Here is a 19,207-nt window from a genome sequence, read left to right as displayed (position 1 = left end):
GGATGAAATCCTGTCTCCATAACTACAGTTCCATCCAGTTCCCTAGCTCATAGTCCTGCTAATGACTAAACTCCTTTGCTTCCAACCTCATCTTCATCCTCTGTATCCTCTTTCTTCATCTCTGCTACTCTCTATTCCTGGCACTCAGAAAACTCTACTTGAGATCTGCTTACCCTCTATGGAACCTCTGTCATCATCTCTTCTTTCTGGCTACACTGATCTGTTTCTACAGAAAATGCCTGTCCTCTGCCTCCTCAGGGATGTTATTCTACCTCTCACCTACCACTAGGCTTCCTCCAGGCGAGGATAGTCTGAGCTTCATTAGCACAATAAACAAAGCTATGTGTCTCCCATCAGCTTGTCTCCTAAACTCAGCAGGGCAGTTGGTAACTTAGTAGGTTCAGCAGGCCTGGGGAGCTGAACTGTTTACCAACTGGTCTAGGCACTCAAGGATTTCTTTCATAGCAGAAGACAGCTGGAATATTTGTTGTGCCCAGATCGCGACCCCCAGAGAGACCACCAAAGACGAGCAAGCTAGAATGCAAAAGCAAGGTTTAACTCTGGATATCCAAAAGCAATACAAGCCTAGGCAGGGACTTCACCCAATACATCCAACACAGTGGAGGCTGGAGGAAGTGCCCACCTGTCTGCAAGCTCAGTTTTTAAAGGGAAAAATCACAAGGTTACATCATTTAGGGGTGCTAGTATAGGTACAATTCTGATTGGCTCGCTTCTAGGGGCTTTCTAGAAATCATGGCTTAATCTTACTTCTAAGGGAGCGGTTACCCGCCACCATTTCTCATTGGCTGCCCTCAGGTAGGGACATTTTTATGGTCAGTTACCCTGGAAACCAGGGTTGGAACATTCTATAGACTGGCAGTTATTACCTCATGGCTACCTTGTGACTCTGTACTTTTACACTTCCTGATTTCTGGAATCTGGACTGACTTGTTTCAGTAACTATTGGCCTATTCCTAGAAGGAGAAATCTTAGGCCTTAGTTTTTGGGTGAAAGCATTTTGGTCTTATTTCTAAGATGGCTCATTTTGGTCTCACATATTAAAGGCTGAATAACACCAAATATTCATAATAAATGGCTTTGCCTTTTGACAGACCCTTGGCGAGTCAAAGTTTAGCTTTAATACACAGCTGAATCTCTATGATACATTCTTGCAGCCTGCAAGAGGTATATGTATTTGCTAATATGTAAATGTGAGTTTTTACATCTTCTATAGGCATGCTACAATCCACATAACCACAGAGGTTATATATTAAGTAAGGGACTAAGAAGAGGAAAGGATTTCCTGAGGAAGTGGATAGAATGTATAGTTGTGAAGAGATATGGGTGGCTGGAATGGGAGGATTAAAAGGAGGGGGAGAGGGAAGAGAAGGGTTAGGAAGAGAAGTGAGCGATGGATAGCTAACACTAAGGGCCATTTGAAGGGTCATACAGATACCTACTACAGTAGAAGTTTCTTAAAATATATGCAACTATAAAAGAAATCAAAATAGAATTGCCAAATAACAGGGGAAACCAAGCCCCATCTGGACCTTTCTTGCCACCAAATTAAACCTCTAGTGCCAGGAATTAGTTACAGCTAATTGGGTTGTTGACAAAGGGGTCCCATGGGAATCTCCAAACAACTCAGGCTACTGCCACTGCTATCGATAACACTCCACAACCTGACAGTGAGGCCTTATTGCTGATGACACCCACATATCTCATTACACATGGAGAAATAGAGCTGGTTACTAACTAGAGCCTTCAACCCCTACTGACTAGTGGTCATGGTACTGGAAGATACTCTGTACACTAGCAGAAGAGAAAGTGAAACACCACCCCAGCTCCCAAAACTGTTCTACAATGGTGACCTATCTACATAATATGCTGCTGCAATAGTGGCACAAAAGTTGTGGGAGTGACGAACCACTATTTGATTGGATTATGGGCCTAGTCCATGGGATAGAACCCATTCTTGACACTGCTCAAGTAGCCAAGAACCTGAGACTAGACAAGCTATGGACCTAGGGGAAAACCAAATCTGTTCTGCTAAAGCAGTGGTCCTCAACCTGTAGGTCTCTACCTCTTTGGCAAACCTCTATCCCCCAAAATATTTACATTATGATTCATACATTGAATAAAGTTACAATTATGAAGTAGCAACAAAAATAATTTTAGGGTTGGAGTTGTCACAACTTGAGGAACTGTATTAAAGGGTCACAGAATTAGGTAGGTTGAAAACTGTTGTGATAAAGGAATGTAACAATAAAATGACTCCTAATAACATTCTTTTATACTCATATTTCTGTGTCTTGCTCAGCCATCATTGAAGATACGTCCCCCTGCAGCAAATGGGAACAAATACAGAAACCTGCTCCTAGACAATGTGCAGAAACTGAGACACCTTGGAACACTCCATCCTAAATGGGATATCTTCATCAAACACCTCCTCTACGAGCACGCACAGCACCTGGAGCATGCACAGGGCTTCTAAACCAGGTGGTGTCCCAGTGCTGAGATGGGAAATGGACACATGCCCCCATCCCTAATCAAGAAGCTATCTCTAATTGATAACTGATAGCAAAGGAAAAATTGGTTTTCTCCAAGAGAATCTCATTGGGTATACAAATCACACCTAAGGACAGGCCCCATGTCCAGCAATAGATGGCCAACACAAAATGAACTCTATGATATGATTGGAGATGTTTTGTTTCATGATGCTTTATTTGGGCCTTTTTTTTTTTTTTGGTCTTTTGTTTATCTATTATGATTTCCAATTTTGTGTTTTTAAAGGTTTTCTGTGAGTATACATGTATACCTACATGTATATGTGTTTCTAGTGAGTTTTCTTTTTCTTCTGTTTTTCTTAAATTATGATTTGTTTGTATTTTTACTGGCCTGTTTATTTTCTAGGGAGAGAGAAAAAGAAGGTCTGGAATTGGATTGGTGGGGAGTACCCAAGAGGAGAGAAGTGAGAGGAAACCACGATCAGACTACCTGTGTGTGGTTTTTCCTTTATAAGAATTGCCATGGTCATGGTGTCTCTTCACAGCAAGAAAAACCCAAACTAAGACAGAAGTTGGTATCAGGATTGGGGTATTTCTGTGATAGTCCTGACCATGTTTTTGTTCAGAGGAATGTGGGCTTCGGGAATTTGAATTAGAAAAGCAGCTGAAAAAATGCTTTAAGTGGGGATAAATGGGCCTCCTAGTAAGACCATGGAAGACAGTGGTGTTGAGTGTGATTTGAACTATGGGAGCCTGGCTCAAGAGGTTTCAGAAGAAAAAATTTGTATGTAACCTAGCAACTGTTCTTGTGAAGGTCATTAGGCTGCTTTGGTGAAGAATGTGTCTGCTTTTTGCTCTTGTCCAAAAAATCTGCCTAAGGCTAAATTGAAGAGTTTTTGGATTAATTCCATTTGTAGAGGAAATTTCAAAACAGCCTAATGTGGACTGTCATGTGGTTATTAGTGGCCATTTTATAAAGATCTATAATGGAAAGGAGCAAGCAAAGAAAGTTACAAAATCAACGATTTGAGGAGAAAGGGGCACAGCAAGTGGGATGAAGCTAAATCCTGTGTTCAAGGACATAAACTGATTAAAGAAAAGTGGGATGTTAAGTGGAATAAAGGGAATGGTGACCTCAGGGCAAGACTCCACTCAGCTAAGCTTCCAACTTGTAAAAAAGAATTAAAGAACAGATTGGGTCCATGTGTGGTGGTACAGGCCTTTAATCCTAGTACTCAGGAGACAGAGGCATGCAGATCCAAGTTCAAAGCCAGCCTGGGCCAGAGCAAGTTCAAGGACAGCCAAGTTTAGGCAGTAAAGGAAAACAGAAAGCTGGTGAAGATGTAGTTGAATGAGGGGGCCCTGTTCCATCCCCAGCAAGCAGCAGAACTTGGCAGCTTTGGTCACATAGTTCTGACTTTATATTCCAAGGATACAAGAAAAGGATTATATACTCTCCCTCCTCAACAAAGGAAAGCTGCTAAGGTCAGGCATGTGGCAGGGATGTCACTGAATGGAAGCCCAGAGAAGCCATTGTGTGAAGCTGCAAAGGTGAAGCCTGCAGTGCCTTGAAGACCCCAAGATGTTGGAGATGCCAGAACCATGGGATATCTGCTGAGGACAGCTGCTAATAAAGAATGGAAAAAGCCCAAGAGAAAGATGTGTGTTGCAGTCAACAAAGCTAAGATGAATTGGAGATCTGAAGAGGACTTGACATCAGACATGGAGATGCAGAGTTTAGAATTTGCCCAGCTGGTTTTTGGTCTTTGGTCCAGTATTTCCTTACTATGCTCCCTTCCCTACATTTTGGAATGGCAATGTATATTTTGTGCCAAAATTATATATATATTGGAAGTATGTGATCTGCTTTTTTATTTAGATTTTACAAGGGATTTTTTGAAGTTTGACTGAATGAATTCTTTGCATTATGTTATGGCTACAACCTTATTGGGACAAGGGGGTGAATGTGGGGGTTTGAATAGGAATGGTCCCCATAGACTCATGTGTTTGAATGCTTGGTCCCAAGGGAGTGGCACTATTAGGTGTGGCCTTGTTGGAGGAAGTGTGTAACTGTGGGAGCAGACTTTGAGGTTTCATATGCTCAAGTTATGCCCAGTGTGGGGCAGGCTCCTGCTTCCTGTGATCAAGATGTAAAACTCTCAGCTCCCTCTCCCACACCGTGTTTGCCTACATGCTGTCATGCTTTCTCACCGTGACGGTAATGGAATAAACCGCTGAAATTGTAAGCCTGCACCAATTACATAAGAATTGCTGTGGTCATGATGTCTCTTCAGAGCAATAGGAATTCATACTAAGACACTGTATGAAAAATTAAATTTCAATTAAAGTAAGGGGGAGAGGATAGGTATAAATGTTTGGTATGTAGCTCAAAGTCTAGGTTATGTTCCTAACCCACTCCCAATACAGTTTCTGCCCATGTTGAATCTGTACCCTTAAAGGATAAACTTTCAGACAGGCAAATTTACTTTTAAGGTAGAAGCTTTTAATAGAATTATAAAAAAATAACACTATTTCAAAATCAGGATAAGTAACCATGGGTATATTTTCCCTCTAGCCATTCTTAAATTAACAAGGAACAAATACGGAATCAAGGTAGTGTGTCAACAGAAGTACTGTATTAAAGCTATCATCCCTAGAAGACAGAAAACACAAAGTGAACTCGTGCAGCCATTTCCAACTTCATTGTGCATCAGAAAGCACTTTACTGTGATAAACCACCATTAGGACACTGTAGGCAAATCATCAGGCAAAGCTAGCCCTTTGCTTTCAGAATTCTAAAGTTTAGTCATCCTGAAGGGGGAAAGACAAAAAAATACACTGCTGTATAAAGAACAGCCACTTACTTACTGCAGGATTTCTCTGAACTTCAGATTCTGAAGCAAGAAGTTATCCTTTCATAGACTCTTGTAGAGATCAAGTTAAGCAAGTGCTTTCCCTAACCATAACACAAAGCTACTTCTATCATTTCAGCACCACTGTTACTTATGCAGAGGACATTTCCCCCATCTCTCAGTCTCAAATGACTATTCTTCACTTCAGAAATCAATCAACAATTCATTGGGTTAAACATCATTGACTACTGTCACCATTTTGGCACTGGTACCATTTTTACTATCTTTTGACATTTTCTTACATTAACAATTTAATACATGATTGAAATGGTAAGTTCTGTATTCAAACTAAGACAACAGATTTAAAGAAGGGGGAACTAAAGCTTCCCAATTGTGTGTTCATTCTTGAAGGCGACTGCCTTTAAAAGTGATTCATTTTATACAAGCTCCGATAGTTCCAAGATTGCTTCTAAGTCTCAGTCTACTGATAAACAACACCATGGGAATAAAGTACCTACAATCTCCACCATTCCCTATTTTCAATATACTACACAGTAATGTCTCACAGCTAAAATGCTTTTGGCCATTTAAATATCTGCCCACATAAATATCTGAAGTTTTAATATTCTAGAACTGTAAAAGATAGCTACAGAGGTGTACAGTTAGGCCAGGGTTAGGTATCTCAAACTTAGCACTACTGATATTTTGGGCTGGGTAATTCTTTCCTGTGAAGAGGAGAGCCAGGCATTACATGGTGTTTAGCAGAGCCTATAGCCTCTACTGGTAAGAGGGCAGTAGCAGCTCACACCTATATTATTTTGAACACCAAAAACCATCTCCACACAATCCAAAATGTCTTCTGGGTGCCCAAACTCCACTTGAGAATCACCAGATGGGAATTTTATTGTAGACATTATTGTATTAAATAATTTGGGGTGCACAAATAAGACAGGACTCTATGCAGTATCACTAATGTGAAAGTCTAGCAGATCCTCTGCTATCTGTTTACGGTGGGCAGAGCGTTTATATAATACACTACTGAACCACATGGCTACCTATGTGTTACTATCTTTTCTCCTACCCAAAACACTGACATTAGACAGGGGTGGTGATGGGGTAGCTAATCCACCAACCACTTTTACATCAACTGATGGGGAAAAGCTACAGTTCATAAACCTTTGCTATGAAAAGGATGGAGAACAGTCAAGGCAAATGCCCTTCTTTCTGAATCCGCAGTCTCTCCTTCTCTACCTGCAAGCGCTCCTTTTCAATCTGCAGCTTCTCAGATTCGAACTTCAAAAACTGCAGCCGATCTTTCTCCAACTGCAGGCGCTCTCGCTCAAGTTTCAACTTCTCTGCTTCTATGTCCTGTGGCTGCAGCGTGGACTTCTCCCCCTGGCCAAGTTCATTCTCCAGAGCAGGTTTCTCGGTGCTGACCAGCTGCAGCCTCCACTTCTCCCGCTCCATCTGCAGCCTCTCCTTCTCCAGTTGCAGGCGCTCATGCTCCAGGTCCAGGTGGCGCAGCCGTTCCTTCTCTATCTGCAGTCGCTCCTTTTCCACCTGCAGCCTTTCTGCCTCAATATCCAGTCGGCGCTTTTCCAGCTCCAGTTTCTGTTTTTCTATGTTCATGAGCAGATGGGGCTCATCATATGCAGGTCTGGACGGTGTGGAATTGAGGGTGAAGAACTCATCTATATGAGGGAAGTCAGGGAGCTCACTTTCCCTCCTAGAATCTGGTATGACAGACGACAACATTTCTTCTTCCTCCTCAATCTCAAACTGAGAGAAAAGAAAAAAAAGCTAATTTAGTATTTGTTTTCATTTCTGTCACTGTCAGTTTGCTCTGTTATTAGCTTTTAATGATTATTTCATTTATTATGTATTTGTGAGTAAGTATGTCTGAATGCAGGTGAATGTAGGCCATAGCACATTTATGGAGTTCAGAAGACAATGTTTTTTCCAGACTTGGCGCTTGCCTTCTACCATGTTGAAGCAGGATTTTTCTTGTTTACTGTGAGGCAAACTCCAGGCTAGCAGACTGGAAGCTTCAGGTCTATTCTCCTGTCTTTGCCATATGGGTTACAGATACATGCCACAGCATTCAGCATTAGTGGGTATTCCACAGATGTCAGGCTTGGGCCATTTACCCAGTAAACCATCTCCCCAGTCCTGCCTCATCTGACAACTTTCTATGCTTTAATTTTTATTAAAATTACTTAATCTGAACTCTTAAGATTATTTAAATGAATTACCTGATGTCACTAATATATATGTATCACTGAGGTAATTACATTTAGGTGAAAACATAGGCATTAAGGGCACTAGGAAAACACAGAATGATTGTTATCTACTGTCTGTGAGCTTGAAGATCTGGGCGCTTCCTCAGCATGTGTGGGTATCTGAAAAAAGAAAACATGCCTCATTGGTGAATACTTACTTCTGGGCTTTGTGGGTCCCTTTCTTCTTCTTCTACTTTGACCTCTGTTAGGGATCCACCTGCATCCCGGAAATCTGCCACATTCTGCCAGTCAAAATTTGCATCATTTCGGAATGCAATTTTTTCATCTATCTCTTCAGTGAGAGAGTCATCTAAATCAGATGTGGGCAGAGGAAACCCAGAACCAACTAGCTTCATGTTGGCCTTCATTCTCTTCCTTTTCATGAGTGCACGCCAGTCGAGGTACCGTCTCTTCACCTCAGTCCCTGTCCTCTGTTCTCCTTCCCCTACAGCGTTTACACACTGTGCAATCTCCTCCCAGGCCATTCGCTTCATCACGTTTATTGTTGTGTTGAGCTGCTTGGAAAAAATGACTTCTTTCCTTTTGGTAATTTCTTTCAAAAGGGTCTGAGTCTCCTGAACACTAAAATTGCTTTTCCTTTTCCTTTTCAATTGCTTCATTTTTAAAACTTCAGTGCAGGTTTTAATGGCAAGAAGAGCTGTGCAAAGTCTGTGAAGAGTGTGTTATAAAGAACGAGGTCCAAGGACAACCCCTTGTTGGTTCTTAATTCAAATCACTGAGTTTCCATTCATCCAGTCATGGAGGTGGTCTAGATACCTGAAGGAGAAAGATAAAAGAAAAAAAAAGCCATTAACCTATAACTGCCACAATCTAAATACAATCTAAATACTGCCACTGTCTAAATACAGCTCCAAACTCCTGGCTCATTACTATGTCTCAAATAAACTCTGAATTTGATTCTGCCTCAGTTTACCTGAACATACCTCTTAACTATTACAATGTGGGCTCATTTATGTCAAAATATTTCTGCAGGAATTCACAATGCAAAGCGTATCCCCTACTGAAGCAAAAATATAGCAAATATACAAGGCTAAACTGAGTCAGGAAATATGCAAGTCTACTCCTGTTTGAGCTCTCTCTTACAGAGTTACAAGTAAACACTAATTCCACATTTAAAAAATTTAACAACAAAGCATTTTATTAGCATTTATAAACTTTTATTTGGTATTTTTTCTAGCTCCAAGGATCTCTAGTCAACCAACTGTGTATATTTAATAACATCACCAAAAATATGCCCACCACATCCTTTAGTTTGCACCCATTCGTGTGGAACATTTATCTTCCAAACAGCCACTTTCTGAAGAAATAGAGGCCAGAGAGAACCAAATGTTTTAAAGAGCAGAAATGAACTTGCAAAAACCCACAAATACACAGAAAAAGAAGCAAGTTTTCAAAACCAAAAAAGGACTATAAGCAAACTTTTTCTAAAATACAATGAAGATATTTAATGATAAATTGAAGCCCAGTGATTCAGAATGTATAATCAATTCCAGCAAGCTAGTAGTATCCTCACAGTCAAATGCAAACCTTTTTGTGAAAGAAATTTAAGAAAAAAGTATTTATAATTAGAACACTGTTGAAAGACAATGTGTGCTGTAGTCATGAGCACAGATTCTGGAGTCACACTCGCTGGGCCAGATCACTACATCTGAGACAGGCATGGGACTGCAACACTGACTTCTGTGGTAGGAAGTTTTTCTGTGTCCCACCTGGTCCTGTAACACACAGAGGCTTATATTAATTAAAACTGCTTGGCCATTAGCTCAGGCTAACCACTGACTAGCTCCTACTCTTAAACTCAGCCCATTTCTGTTAATCTTTATGTTGCCACATGTTCCATGGCTTTACCTGTGTGCCATTACATGCTGCTCCCTGGATGGCAGACTGGCGTCTCCTGACTCATCCTTCCTCTTCCCAGAATTCTCCTGGTCTATTTATCTCGCCTATACTTCCTGACAAAAGTGTTATCCCATAGCAGACTTCAGACTCAAGATATCAGCAGGAAGAGTCTGAATTCCAGGCTTGGATACATAGTGAGGCTTTTTCTCAAAATAAAAAAGCTGAATATGTAGTTCAGTGGCAGAACACGTTCCCAGCATGTGAAAAGCCCAAGGCCCTCGGCTCTACCTTGAGTATTGGAGGGAAAAAATGAAGAGAGGGAGATAAGGACAGAAGGAGAGGGAGTGAAAGTGAATCCTAGACCGGAGACTGCCTGGTTTAAATCACTTAACCTCTCTCTATATGCTTTCACTTGAAAAGTGCTATAAATGTTGCTTAGCAGAGATACAGCCAAGAATATACAATTTAAAATATACAGACTAGACCTGCACACAATAAACAATGGGAATTTTTTGCTGCTATATCAAAGAAAACTTGAAACAATTTTGGCAAAAGGACAGCAGATCATAGTAACGCTGGTATTGTTTCTGATTTGAGCAACAAGTATGTAGGTGTGTTTAACTCAAGTGTTAAATACACATGCCTTCAACTACACTTGCTGAGATACCATGGTGGGAGCTAGAAACTAATCAAAATGACAGTATTTATTGCACAGCACTGAAAACTATAGTACTGGAAACCTACTGATGAGGACTAAAGTGTACATGCAGCTAGTCCACTAGAACAAAAAAAGCTATCATTATTTCAGTATGTATCAAATAATTTCTAATAAGAATTTTTAATTGGATACTTTAACATCTAATATAAATATGCTTAGGGTACATTTTAGAAAACTTATAATTAAAGTATTTTCTTTTCTTTTACTGAGACAGTGTCTCACATAGCCCAGCCAGCCTCAAACTAACTATATGGGCTGGAGAGATGACTCAGCCATTAAAGGCTAGGCTCACAACCAAACTAACTATACAGCTGAGGTTGATTTTGAGCTTTGGATCGTTCTGCCTTCACTTCTGAGGATTTGGGATTACATACATGTTTTAGGAGTGTATGAAATCAAACCCAGGGCCTCATATATGATTCTGAAGTCCTCTATCAAGTGATCTACATTCTCAGACACAGGACATTCATCTACTATGAAAAATCCTGCAACAAATTGATTGATATGTCATTAAACCAACCTCACTCTACTACTTAGTATGCTTTCCACAGGATACTTGAAGGGATGAGTGATGTCAATATTTTGCTTTTTTTCTTCTGGCACTTATCCCACTAGCTCACCTGCTTCAAAGACAGTGTTTCCAATACTCTATCTAACAAATAGGAGGTTTAAAAAAAGTACAAAATTAAAAGTGATGAGGAGATGGGAAAGGAGAAATAAATTAAGGAAAAAGGCAGGAAAATGAAGGTTCTGTGGGCACACAAAGCCATTATCTATAATAAAAATATGACTTGAGACAACACAGTCACAACGCGTGGCCTGGCGGAGTGAAGACCAAGCCATGTCATCTGGGGAAAGTGGCTCTGCAGCAAATAGGCTCCACTGTCCCTGAGGTAGATTCTGACAGTAAGAAAGTCATCGGATACACTTTCAAAGGTAGAGCCAGAAATCAGACAGCCTTACAAAAAATGAATGAGAACTGAAATGATGCTAAACATGTACAATGCTGTTAGGGTAAGTGTTCCCAGACCACTTAGCAGCATTTTTTGGGGGGGTAGGGGGAAGGAGGGACCACACACAAAAATATTCACCAATAGTGAACACTGAGCCACATGCAATAATTGTCATATTTGCATGCAGATATTTCTTAAAGCACTATGATACTAATGTGAATGCAAAGAAAGTAAGGGCCAGCAAGATGACCCACTGGGTAAAGCACTTGCTGCACAAATATGACAGGAGTTTGATCCCTGAGACCTGAGTAATGGCAGCGAGAGCTGACTTCTGGCCCACTCCACCCCATGTGCAACAAAGCCTGTACTCTCACGCATACATTAACAAATAAAATTTAAGAACAAAGCAGAAAAAGAAATGTATGTGTCCATGTGTGCACACTCCAAGGCTCAATTGTGAGCATGTATCAACACAAAAATTTCTCCAAACTCCATTGCTAGTCCTAAGACTGATAGAGACGGCATTTCTGCTTTAGCCATGAAACTGTTCTTGAGTCCACAGCCTATTTTATTTCACCATAAGGTGATTAAAATGGTATCAGAAATCAAGTTATGAAGGATTTATTACACAAAACTACATTTTCTAAGTCTATAGTTCTTGGAGCACACCTTTGTAATCTGAAATGCTCAAACAGTACTGTCCAATATGAATATAAGGAGATCCACATGTAGTTTAAAATTTCCCAGTAGTGGTATCGAAGTGAAAAACTGAGGTGTAATTTTTTTTAGCAAATTATATGTAAACCTATATATTCAATAGTCACTATAAATGTCATCAACATAAAAATTACAACAAAATTATTTGTTTTCTTCACTAAGTACTTAGAATAAAGTTGTCATCATCACCACCATCATTAACATTATTATTCTGGCCAGCGTCTTGCTTTGTATTAGCCCAGGTTAGCCAAGAACAGGCAGTTCTTGTTCTCAGTTTCTTGTACACTAAATACTGGGATTACAAGCATGGGCCACCGTGACTAGTTTCCAGTGTACATTCTAAAGTTACACGGCATCTTACTTTGTACTTGCTGCTTTTCACAAATTAAACAGTGCCTGGAGGCTAATATATGGGGCATTGATAAAAAGCTTATTATACCAGCCACTCAGGAGACTGAAGAAGCAAGACCATTTAACCCAGGCGTTCAAAGCCAGCCCAGGCAACAGAATAAACACCCATCTCGAGCACAACAAACAAACAAAAAGGGATGCAGAGAAATCGAGGCACGCGGGTACAGCAGATGCTAAGCAATTCCCTTTCAGAGATCATTAAGAAAGAAAGGCCTCTTTTGTTACAAATGGCTTCCTGAACAGAAAAAGTCAGCTTACTTTAGGGGAAACCAATGCATAACAGAATGATACAGACAATATTAAGAGATCATGTCTGCTTTTTTTTTTTTGTTTTTTGAGACAGGGTTTCTCTATGTAGCTTTGGAGCCTGTCTTGGAACTTGCTCTGTAGACCATGCTGGCCTCGAACTCACAGAGATCCACCTGGCTCTGCCTCCTGAGTGTTGGGATTAAAGGTGTGTGCCACCACCACCCAGCTTCATGTCTATTTATTTATTTATTTATTTATTTATTTATTTATTTATTTATTTATTTATTTATTTATTTATTATGTATACAGTGCACATATCCCTGCAGGCCAGAAGAGGGCACCAGATCTCATTACAGATGGTTGTGAGCCACCATGTGGTTGCTGGGAATTGAACTCAGGACCTTTGGAAGAGCAAGCAGTGCTCTTAACCTCTGAGCCATTTCTCCAGCCCCCAGTCTACTTTTTAAGAACCAACTCAGAGACTTATTTGCTGGAAATTCATCAAATGCAAGCTAAGCTAATTCAGATTTAAGAATAGACAGCTCTCTTTTGAGAATCACACTTTTATAAGGAGAATGTATTTTGATAACTATCCCTACCTCTATTAGAATTCTGACTAGATTAGAAGTTAGGTTGGAATATCATTCATCAAAAATGAACTGCTTAAAACCCTGCCAAAGGCGGCCTTCTACAGCACTACAGAGTTAGCTGACCCTACCCCTGTCTTCCTTTCTTCCTGTTATAGGTCCCTGCTTGTAAACCATTATTTCTCAATTTCACCCTCCAGCAAATGTGTGTGCACATGTGCACACAAGCACAGCACCATTCACTATGAGATTGCTCTAAATCCTACAACAGCTCAGCAATGCACACTAAATGTGTTTAGTTTTTAACCATCTCAGAAAACAAGTAAAAGTGAACTACATTATTTTTATATGAATAAATTATCTCAAACTAGTATTATCTACACCCAGTGCTGGGAATTGAGCCTAGGGTCCCACATGTGTAAAAGACAAGTTCTCCACCACTGAATTATAACCCTACTCTAAACCCAGAAACATAGTTTATATTTGGGACCTCCCTTTGGACTAATCATATTTTTGTGCTCGATAGCAACATGTGGCTATATGCTGTTATACTGAGCAGCACAGTTCCTGCTGTCACAGCCCCTGTCTTAGCACTGTCACCCGACACCATGGTGTCTGCCCTTCTGCCTCGCCAATCAAACTCCTCCCCAGTTCATGTCTCCAGTTCAGAAAGCCTTCACACTGAAGTCTGTGTGCGTGTGCGTGTGTGTCTGTGTGTCTGTGTACATGTGCATCCACACTTGGAGAGTTGAATGTTGAATATCCTCTTCCATCACTCTCCACCTTATTTTCTGAGATAGGTGAGTGTTAGGAACAGAATTCAAGTCCTCATGCTTGTACAGGATGCACATTACTGAGTGAGCCAATTCCCTAGGGCCCTGATGTCCTTGACATGTACTTACACTACCAGTCTGTATTATAATTATTTTGTTACAGGTATGAAAAAAAAAACAAAGATGAATCTATTACTCTGCTATCAAGTAGCTTATAACATAGTAAAACAGAGGCATAAAGAAAGGTACATGAAGCTGGGCAGTGGTGGTGGTATACGCCTTTAATCCCAGCACTTGGGAAGCAGAAACAGGAGGATGTCTGTGAGTTCAAGATCAGCCAAGTCTACAGGGCGAGTTCCAAGACAGACTCCAAAGCTACAGAGAAATTCTGTCTCAATAAATAAATAAATAAATAAATAAACAAACAAATAATTTGTTTGCCAATTCTATCACTAGCCCTTTGGTCTCAAGCATATGAGCCTCTCAAACATGTTTACTAGTTGATAAATGAGACTAGGATAATATTCATGGCATTTAAAGATTAAAAGAGATAATCCAATTAACCTTATAATGACAAAGACACAGCAAGCTCACCACAAGTATCAGCTACCATTGTTATCTCTTAGTTAAGAACTGGACATGATTACTATTTCTTTACTGGATGATTAACCCTAATACATGGAGAATATTAGAATACTAAGAAACTATAGCAAGCGCCCAACTCAGAAATCTTTGATAAGATCCAAAAGATTTTGAGAGGGAATTAGCAATTTGAGTCATATACAATGAAACACTTAATGAGGGACAGAAATCAAAGGAGACATGCCTGGAATTAAAGCAAGAACACTGGTCTGAGGCCACTCTTTAAAGACACTCTTTAATGCTGGCTCAGTAGGAACCTATACTTGACTGAAAAATTGTATTGAAATAGAAAAAAGTAACTGTAAAAGGTCAATTTGTTTTTTCAATTCAAGGAACTTTCCTTCTTTATGGAGGCACTGTTACTGAAGTTATATATACAATATTAAAGTCATCAATAAAATAATGATTATCATTAACAGAATCTTATACAGTATCCACCCTCAGATTTTGCTGCTCTCAAAAATCCAAGATCGATTTACTTTTTACTAACTGGACTAGTTTTTTGTTTTTTTGAGACAAGGTTAACAACCCTGGATGTCCTGAAGCTCACTTTTGTAGCCCAGGTTGGCCTCAAACTCACACCTGTCTCTGCCTCCCGAGTGCTGGGATTAAAACTGTGTGCCACCACGCCCAGCTGCCTGGACTCTTCTAACAGCACTGCTGAATGGCACAAACAGCAGCCCCTGTAACTTACCAGAATCCCCGTGTTCTCAAACCTCAGTGTTGTTGCCAACTGCATACGGCACAGCCTCCTTCCCCGTCCCCCACCAAACAGTTCTTACATCTATACTTGGAGTTTACAGTTGGCATCTCTTTGTTTCCAACTGAGCTATGCTGAGCTAATGAGCTATTTCATTGATAAAATACACTTCCCTGCATTTTTAATCACAATGGACTTGATACTAGAAACTGTGATGCTATTCTTGGTTGTCAACTTGACTATATCTGGAATTAACTAAAATCCAAAAATGGAGGGCACACCTGTAAGAGATTTTTGCTTAATTTGAAGTAGGAAGATTCACTTCCAATCAGGATCTTGAGTTGAGAAGACACACCTTTAATGGACATCCTTTGAGGTGGGAAAACACACCAATATTCTGGACCACACCTTCTGCTGGAAGCCTATGTAAGGACACAGAAGTAGGAAGCTTTGCTCTTTGCCTCCTTATTCTCACTTCTTTACAGGCATTAGAGCCTACTTTTTCCAGATTCTGGTGTGTTCTGAAGACATCCACCGAGACATCCAGTCTACCCACTGAGACTGAGCAACTACTAATTATAGGACTATAATAATCCATTCATAGCTAGCCACTGTTTGATTAGCGAGACTGCAGCCTGTAAGTCATTCTAATATATAGTCTTTCTATATATATATAGATAGAGATTTGTTCTATAAGTTGTTACTCTAGAATACCCTGACTAATACAGAATCCATCTTAGATTTCTGGTTAGTCTTGGCTTAATCCAGGAAAAACTTTTACCTGAAGCCTTGACATTACTAAGTTCAAGGCATCAGTACAGCCTGACGTAAAATTTGTTGGCTGTGTTTACAAAAACACAAAAGCTATTTTATTGTTAATGTGTCTGTCTGTCTTTCCCATTCTTTGCATTATGGTACTGTGTCTGGGAGGTTTGGCTTTCCGTCACCCACTCCCAAGTAAGTTCCTCAAAAAGGATTCACGGTGTCAGGAATATCACTTATATAAAACATAAAAGTAAGTCATTTCTGATGTTTTAATCCTGTTCTTTACACCAAGGAACTTGACAGTCATAACCTCTAAATCTCAGACCCCAATGCCAGATCACATACTTTCATCCCACAATCATTCTTTCCTGTTCAGAAACAGAAATGTGCAGTGCACTCACACAACCACCAACGACTACGGTAAGTTATAACTGGACATCAGTTACCCCCAAGGACTAGCAATTAAGATGATCTTTCTAGGTTGTGCCTAACACAGAACTAACAGATCTGAGAAAAACAGACAGTAAAATCTAGGTGAAAGAAAAAAGAGAAATATAAGAAAGGAATAAAAAGATTAAATTCACTAAGCAGTTAAAAAGGAAACCATTCCTGAACTACGAACTACCCTCCACCCCTAACCCACCTCAATCGCGTTTCAAGAGTGACTTCCCTTCCCCCAATATTCTTACAGGAAAACTACTTTTCTTTTTCTAAAACTTGAGGTGGTAAACACAACTGGTTTACTTAAGGGTCTCCCTCTAGAAAATACTACAGTGGGAGGTGCGGCCGAGGCCCCTGGGAAGATGCGGATCTCGGAGCCGGGAGTGCGGCTGGGGGTAGGATTAGCATCTGACTCAGGACGCTGATGCGTCCATGCAACTTGGAGGGATAGTCTTGCTCTCTGAATAGTGAGTGATAGCCCCGTCTAGGTACCCATCACTTCTGCAGAGGCCAAGAGCTCCTTCCCCTCCTCCCAGGTCAGGTGACGGCAGCGCGTGGGACTTATCTTCCCAGCTTCATGATCCTGTGCTTTGCAAAGCCAAGGCCAGAGTCCACAAAGGGGACGCCACACAGGGACCCACCCCTGCGAGGTCTCCCCTGGTCCCTCAAGTTCCCCGGTCCCCGTTGCTTGCCTGCTCCCCCAACACGCACCTGCGACCCCGGCGGCACCATCACAGGATCGCCCCCTGAGGGTGCTGGAAAAGAGAGGCTTCATGGAGTCCCCGCCCATCAACTTCTGCCTGCCTTTATTGGCTGAGATGGCTGCTGCTCACAGGTTGCGGCTAATCCATTGGTCCAGGAGGGATTGCCACTCTGCCTGAGAGCCCGCCTCAGGCCAGGTCTCACAATGGGAATCGAGTCCCAAACCGGTTCCGGGTTAGTGCCCTGGACACCGCCCCGCAGCGATTCGCCTCCTGCTCAGCGCTCAGTCTCTGTCACGTGACCTTGTCAATCAAGCGTGCTTTAGCAAAGGGTTGGTCCCTAGCGATAAGGTTTGCCTCGCCGCTCGCCTGATTGGGGCACTGGTGGCTCCCACTCCAAACTCTACTCATGTCCTTGACCTTCGACCTTTACAAGGGCAATGCAAAATGTCGACGCTTGGGTCATCTCAGTCGGGCCCCTGGGCCAGCATCCTCTCTTACTCACCTAGCTGCTACCTCTGTTGACCTCAACCTCTGACAGTGTCCCTGCCTTCTTAAATCTAAGAATCTCCGCTTACTCTTGATCTCAAGAGTTGGCTTGTGGAAGGTTTCTTCAATGTTTTCTGTATTCTCAACCCCCTTATTATTCCTTTAGAGCCCGGGGCTGCTGTCTCCATTGGCATTGTTACCTGGCTTCCCACTGCTTGGGTTCAGGCATTCTCAGTTCTCCCCGAATAATACCAATGCCCATCCTCCCATACCCAGTCTTGAAGTTAGAGTCAAATTGAGATGCTTACAGTTTCTGGGCAAATCTCCTTAATTTTAGGATGAAGTGCAAAGCCTTAGGAGGTTTTCAAAAATCACAATCCTGCTTTTCTCTCAGGCTCACTAACATGATTTCCCTTTTACTTACCCAGTTCTTGACTGCTCTAGCTCCTGGACTCCTCAGTGCCTTGGGGACTGCCTTTGCCTTGATGTGTTTCCACCCAGGAAGGCTTTTCCGAGCTTTCTAACGCTCAGAATTAATTTTGGAAATTACTTTCTAAAATAAGCCTTCCTTTCCATTTTCTTCTCTGCTGTTTCAATTTATCCCTCCAATAAAGGTTTGCTAGATAAAAACAATTTCAGTATGACATTCCATGTTTTTATTTGCTGACTCTGACAACCCTGCTCAACTAAGATCCAATGGCAACTTGTATTTTTGCCCCTACAGCTTTTTCTTTGTGTAGCAAAACATCTAGCATATAATAGGCATTTAAAAAAATGTAAATACATGATAAAATATTGTGTATGTGTAAGGAACACGTAAGATCTAGGGTGAACAACCCTGGTCAGGAGTGATAAGCAAAAGAATGACGTAAATAAACCACAAATGGAAATAATGGTAAACTATGTGTGGAAGTAGAGATAAGACTAGAAACCCAGCCAGAAAAGATTATAAAAGATAAAGCCTCAGACCCGACCAGCAGAGCTCGTCAGACTCTCAAGTGGGATGACTCTGCTCTGCCACAGACATGAGATTCTGTCCTCAAGCACAGTCGGGGTTGACCACAGGAAGGCTGAGATCCAGAGGAACAGACGTGGCCGGACCTGCACGCCCAGAGAGGTATTCCTACTTTGACTTGGAAGACAGGATAAATATTACTTGTAATCTTACTGTGTGAATAAATGAGTGCTATACCAAGCCCTCCCCCGTAATGAATCCTTAATGGTTATTTCTAAGAGAATACTTCCATAAATTATGAAGTAGTTATGAAATATGTTCTTTGAACTTTAATGAGCAGTTTAAAGATTTTACTTATGGCTGTCTTTTAAAAAATCATATTTATTATTTTGCCTAAGTAGAACGAAATTGACTTTTGCCATTTTAGGAGCAATACTGACACTTTGATTTTTGAAATTTTTGCAAGAGTTCCCTTATGTAGAGCAAGCTGTCCTGGATGGAACTTTACAATCCCCCTGCCTCAGCACTACCATAAACACCTGGTCAAAAACTTCTGTAGAGTAGGAATAAAAGTCCCCATCCTAAAATTTACCCTAGTGAGTGATTCA

The 19,207-nt window shown here is 41.0% G+C and overlaps 1 protein-coding gene across 2 annotated transcripts; it reads right to left on the bottom strand.

Moving 5' to 3' along the window:
• Positions 1-4,988: 4,988 nt before the first annotated feature.
• Positions 4,989-17,382, bottom strand: Msantd4 (Myb/SANT DNA binding domain containing 4 with coiled-coils). 2 transcript variants are annotated; one of them, XM_006998296.4, is made up of 3 exons: positions 17,166-17,382; positions 7,797-8,415; positions 4,989-7,138 (listed from the first exon to the last, which is right to left on the bottom strand). In XM_006998296.4, the coding sequence occupies exons 2-3, from the start codon at positions 8,256-8,258 to the stop codon at positions 6,563-6,565; spliced, it is 1,038 nt and encodes a 345-aa protein (XP_006998358.1). In that variant the 5' UTR covers positions 8,259-8,415; positions 17,166-17,382; the 3' UTR covers positions 4,989-6,562. The 2 variants fall into 2 exon arrangements, with proteins under 2 accessions (XP_006998358.1, XP_042136347.1); XM_042280413.2 differs by lacking the exon at positions 17,166-17,382 and adding an exon at positions 9,187-9,921.
• Positions 17,383-19,207: the final 1,825 nt, after the last annotated feature.

The sequence above is a fragment of the Peromyscus maniculatus genome, chromosome 7 (assembly GCF_049852395.1).
Source record: "Peromyscus maniculatus bairdii isolate BWxNUB_F1_BW_parent chromosome 7, HU_Pman_BW_mat_3.1, whole genome shotgun sequence".
Taxonomy (NCBI): domain Eukaryota; kingdom Metazoa; phylum Chordata; class Mammalia; order Rodentia; family Cricetidae; genus Peromyscus; species Peromyscus maniculatus.
The sequence above is the reverse complement of the archived record's forward strand: the minus strand, read 5'-3'. Positions and strand labels throughout refer to the sequence as shown.

Bases quoted from the DNA above. Each gene is read 5' to 3' on its own strand.
- Msantd4 (XM_006998296.4), bottom strand. From the start codon at position 8,258: ATGAAGCAATTGAAAAGGAAAAGGAAAAGCAATTTTAGTGTTCAGGAG. The intron at 7,139-7,796 runs GTAAGTATTCAC...CTTTTCTCTCAG, and splicing joins GGGACCCACAAAGCCCAGAA to TTTGAGATTGAGGAGGAAGA.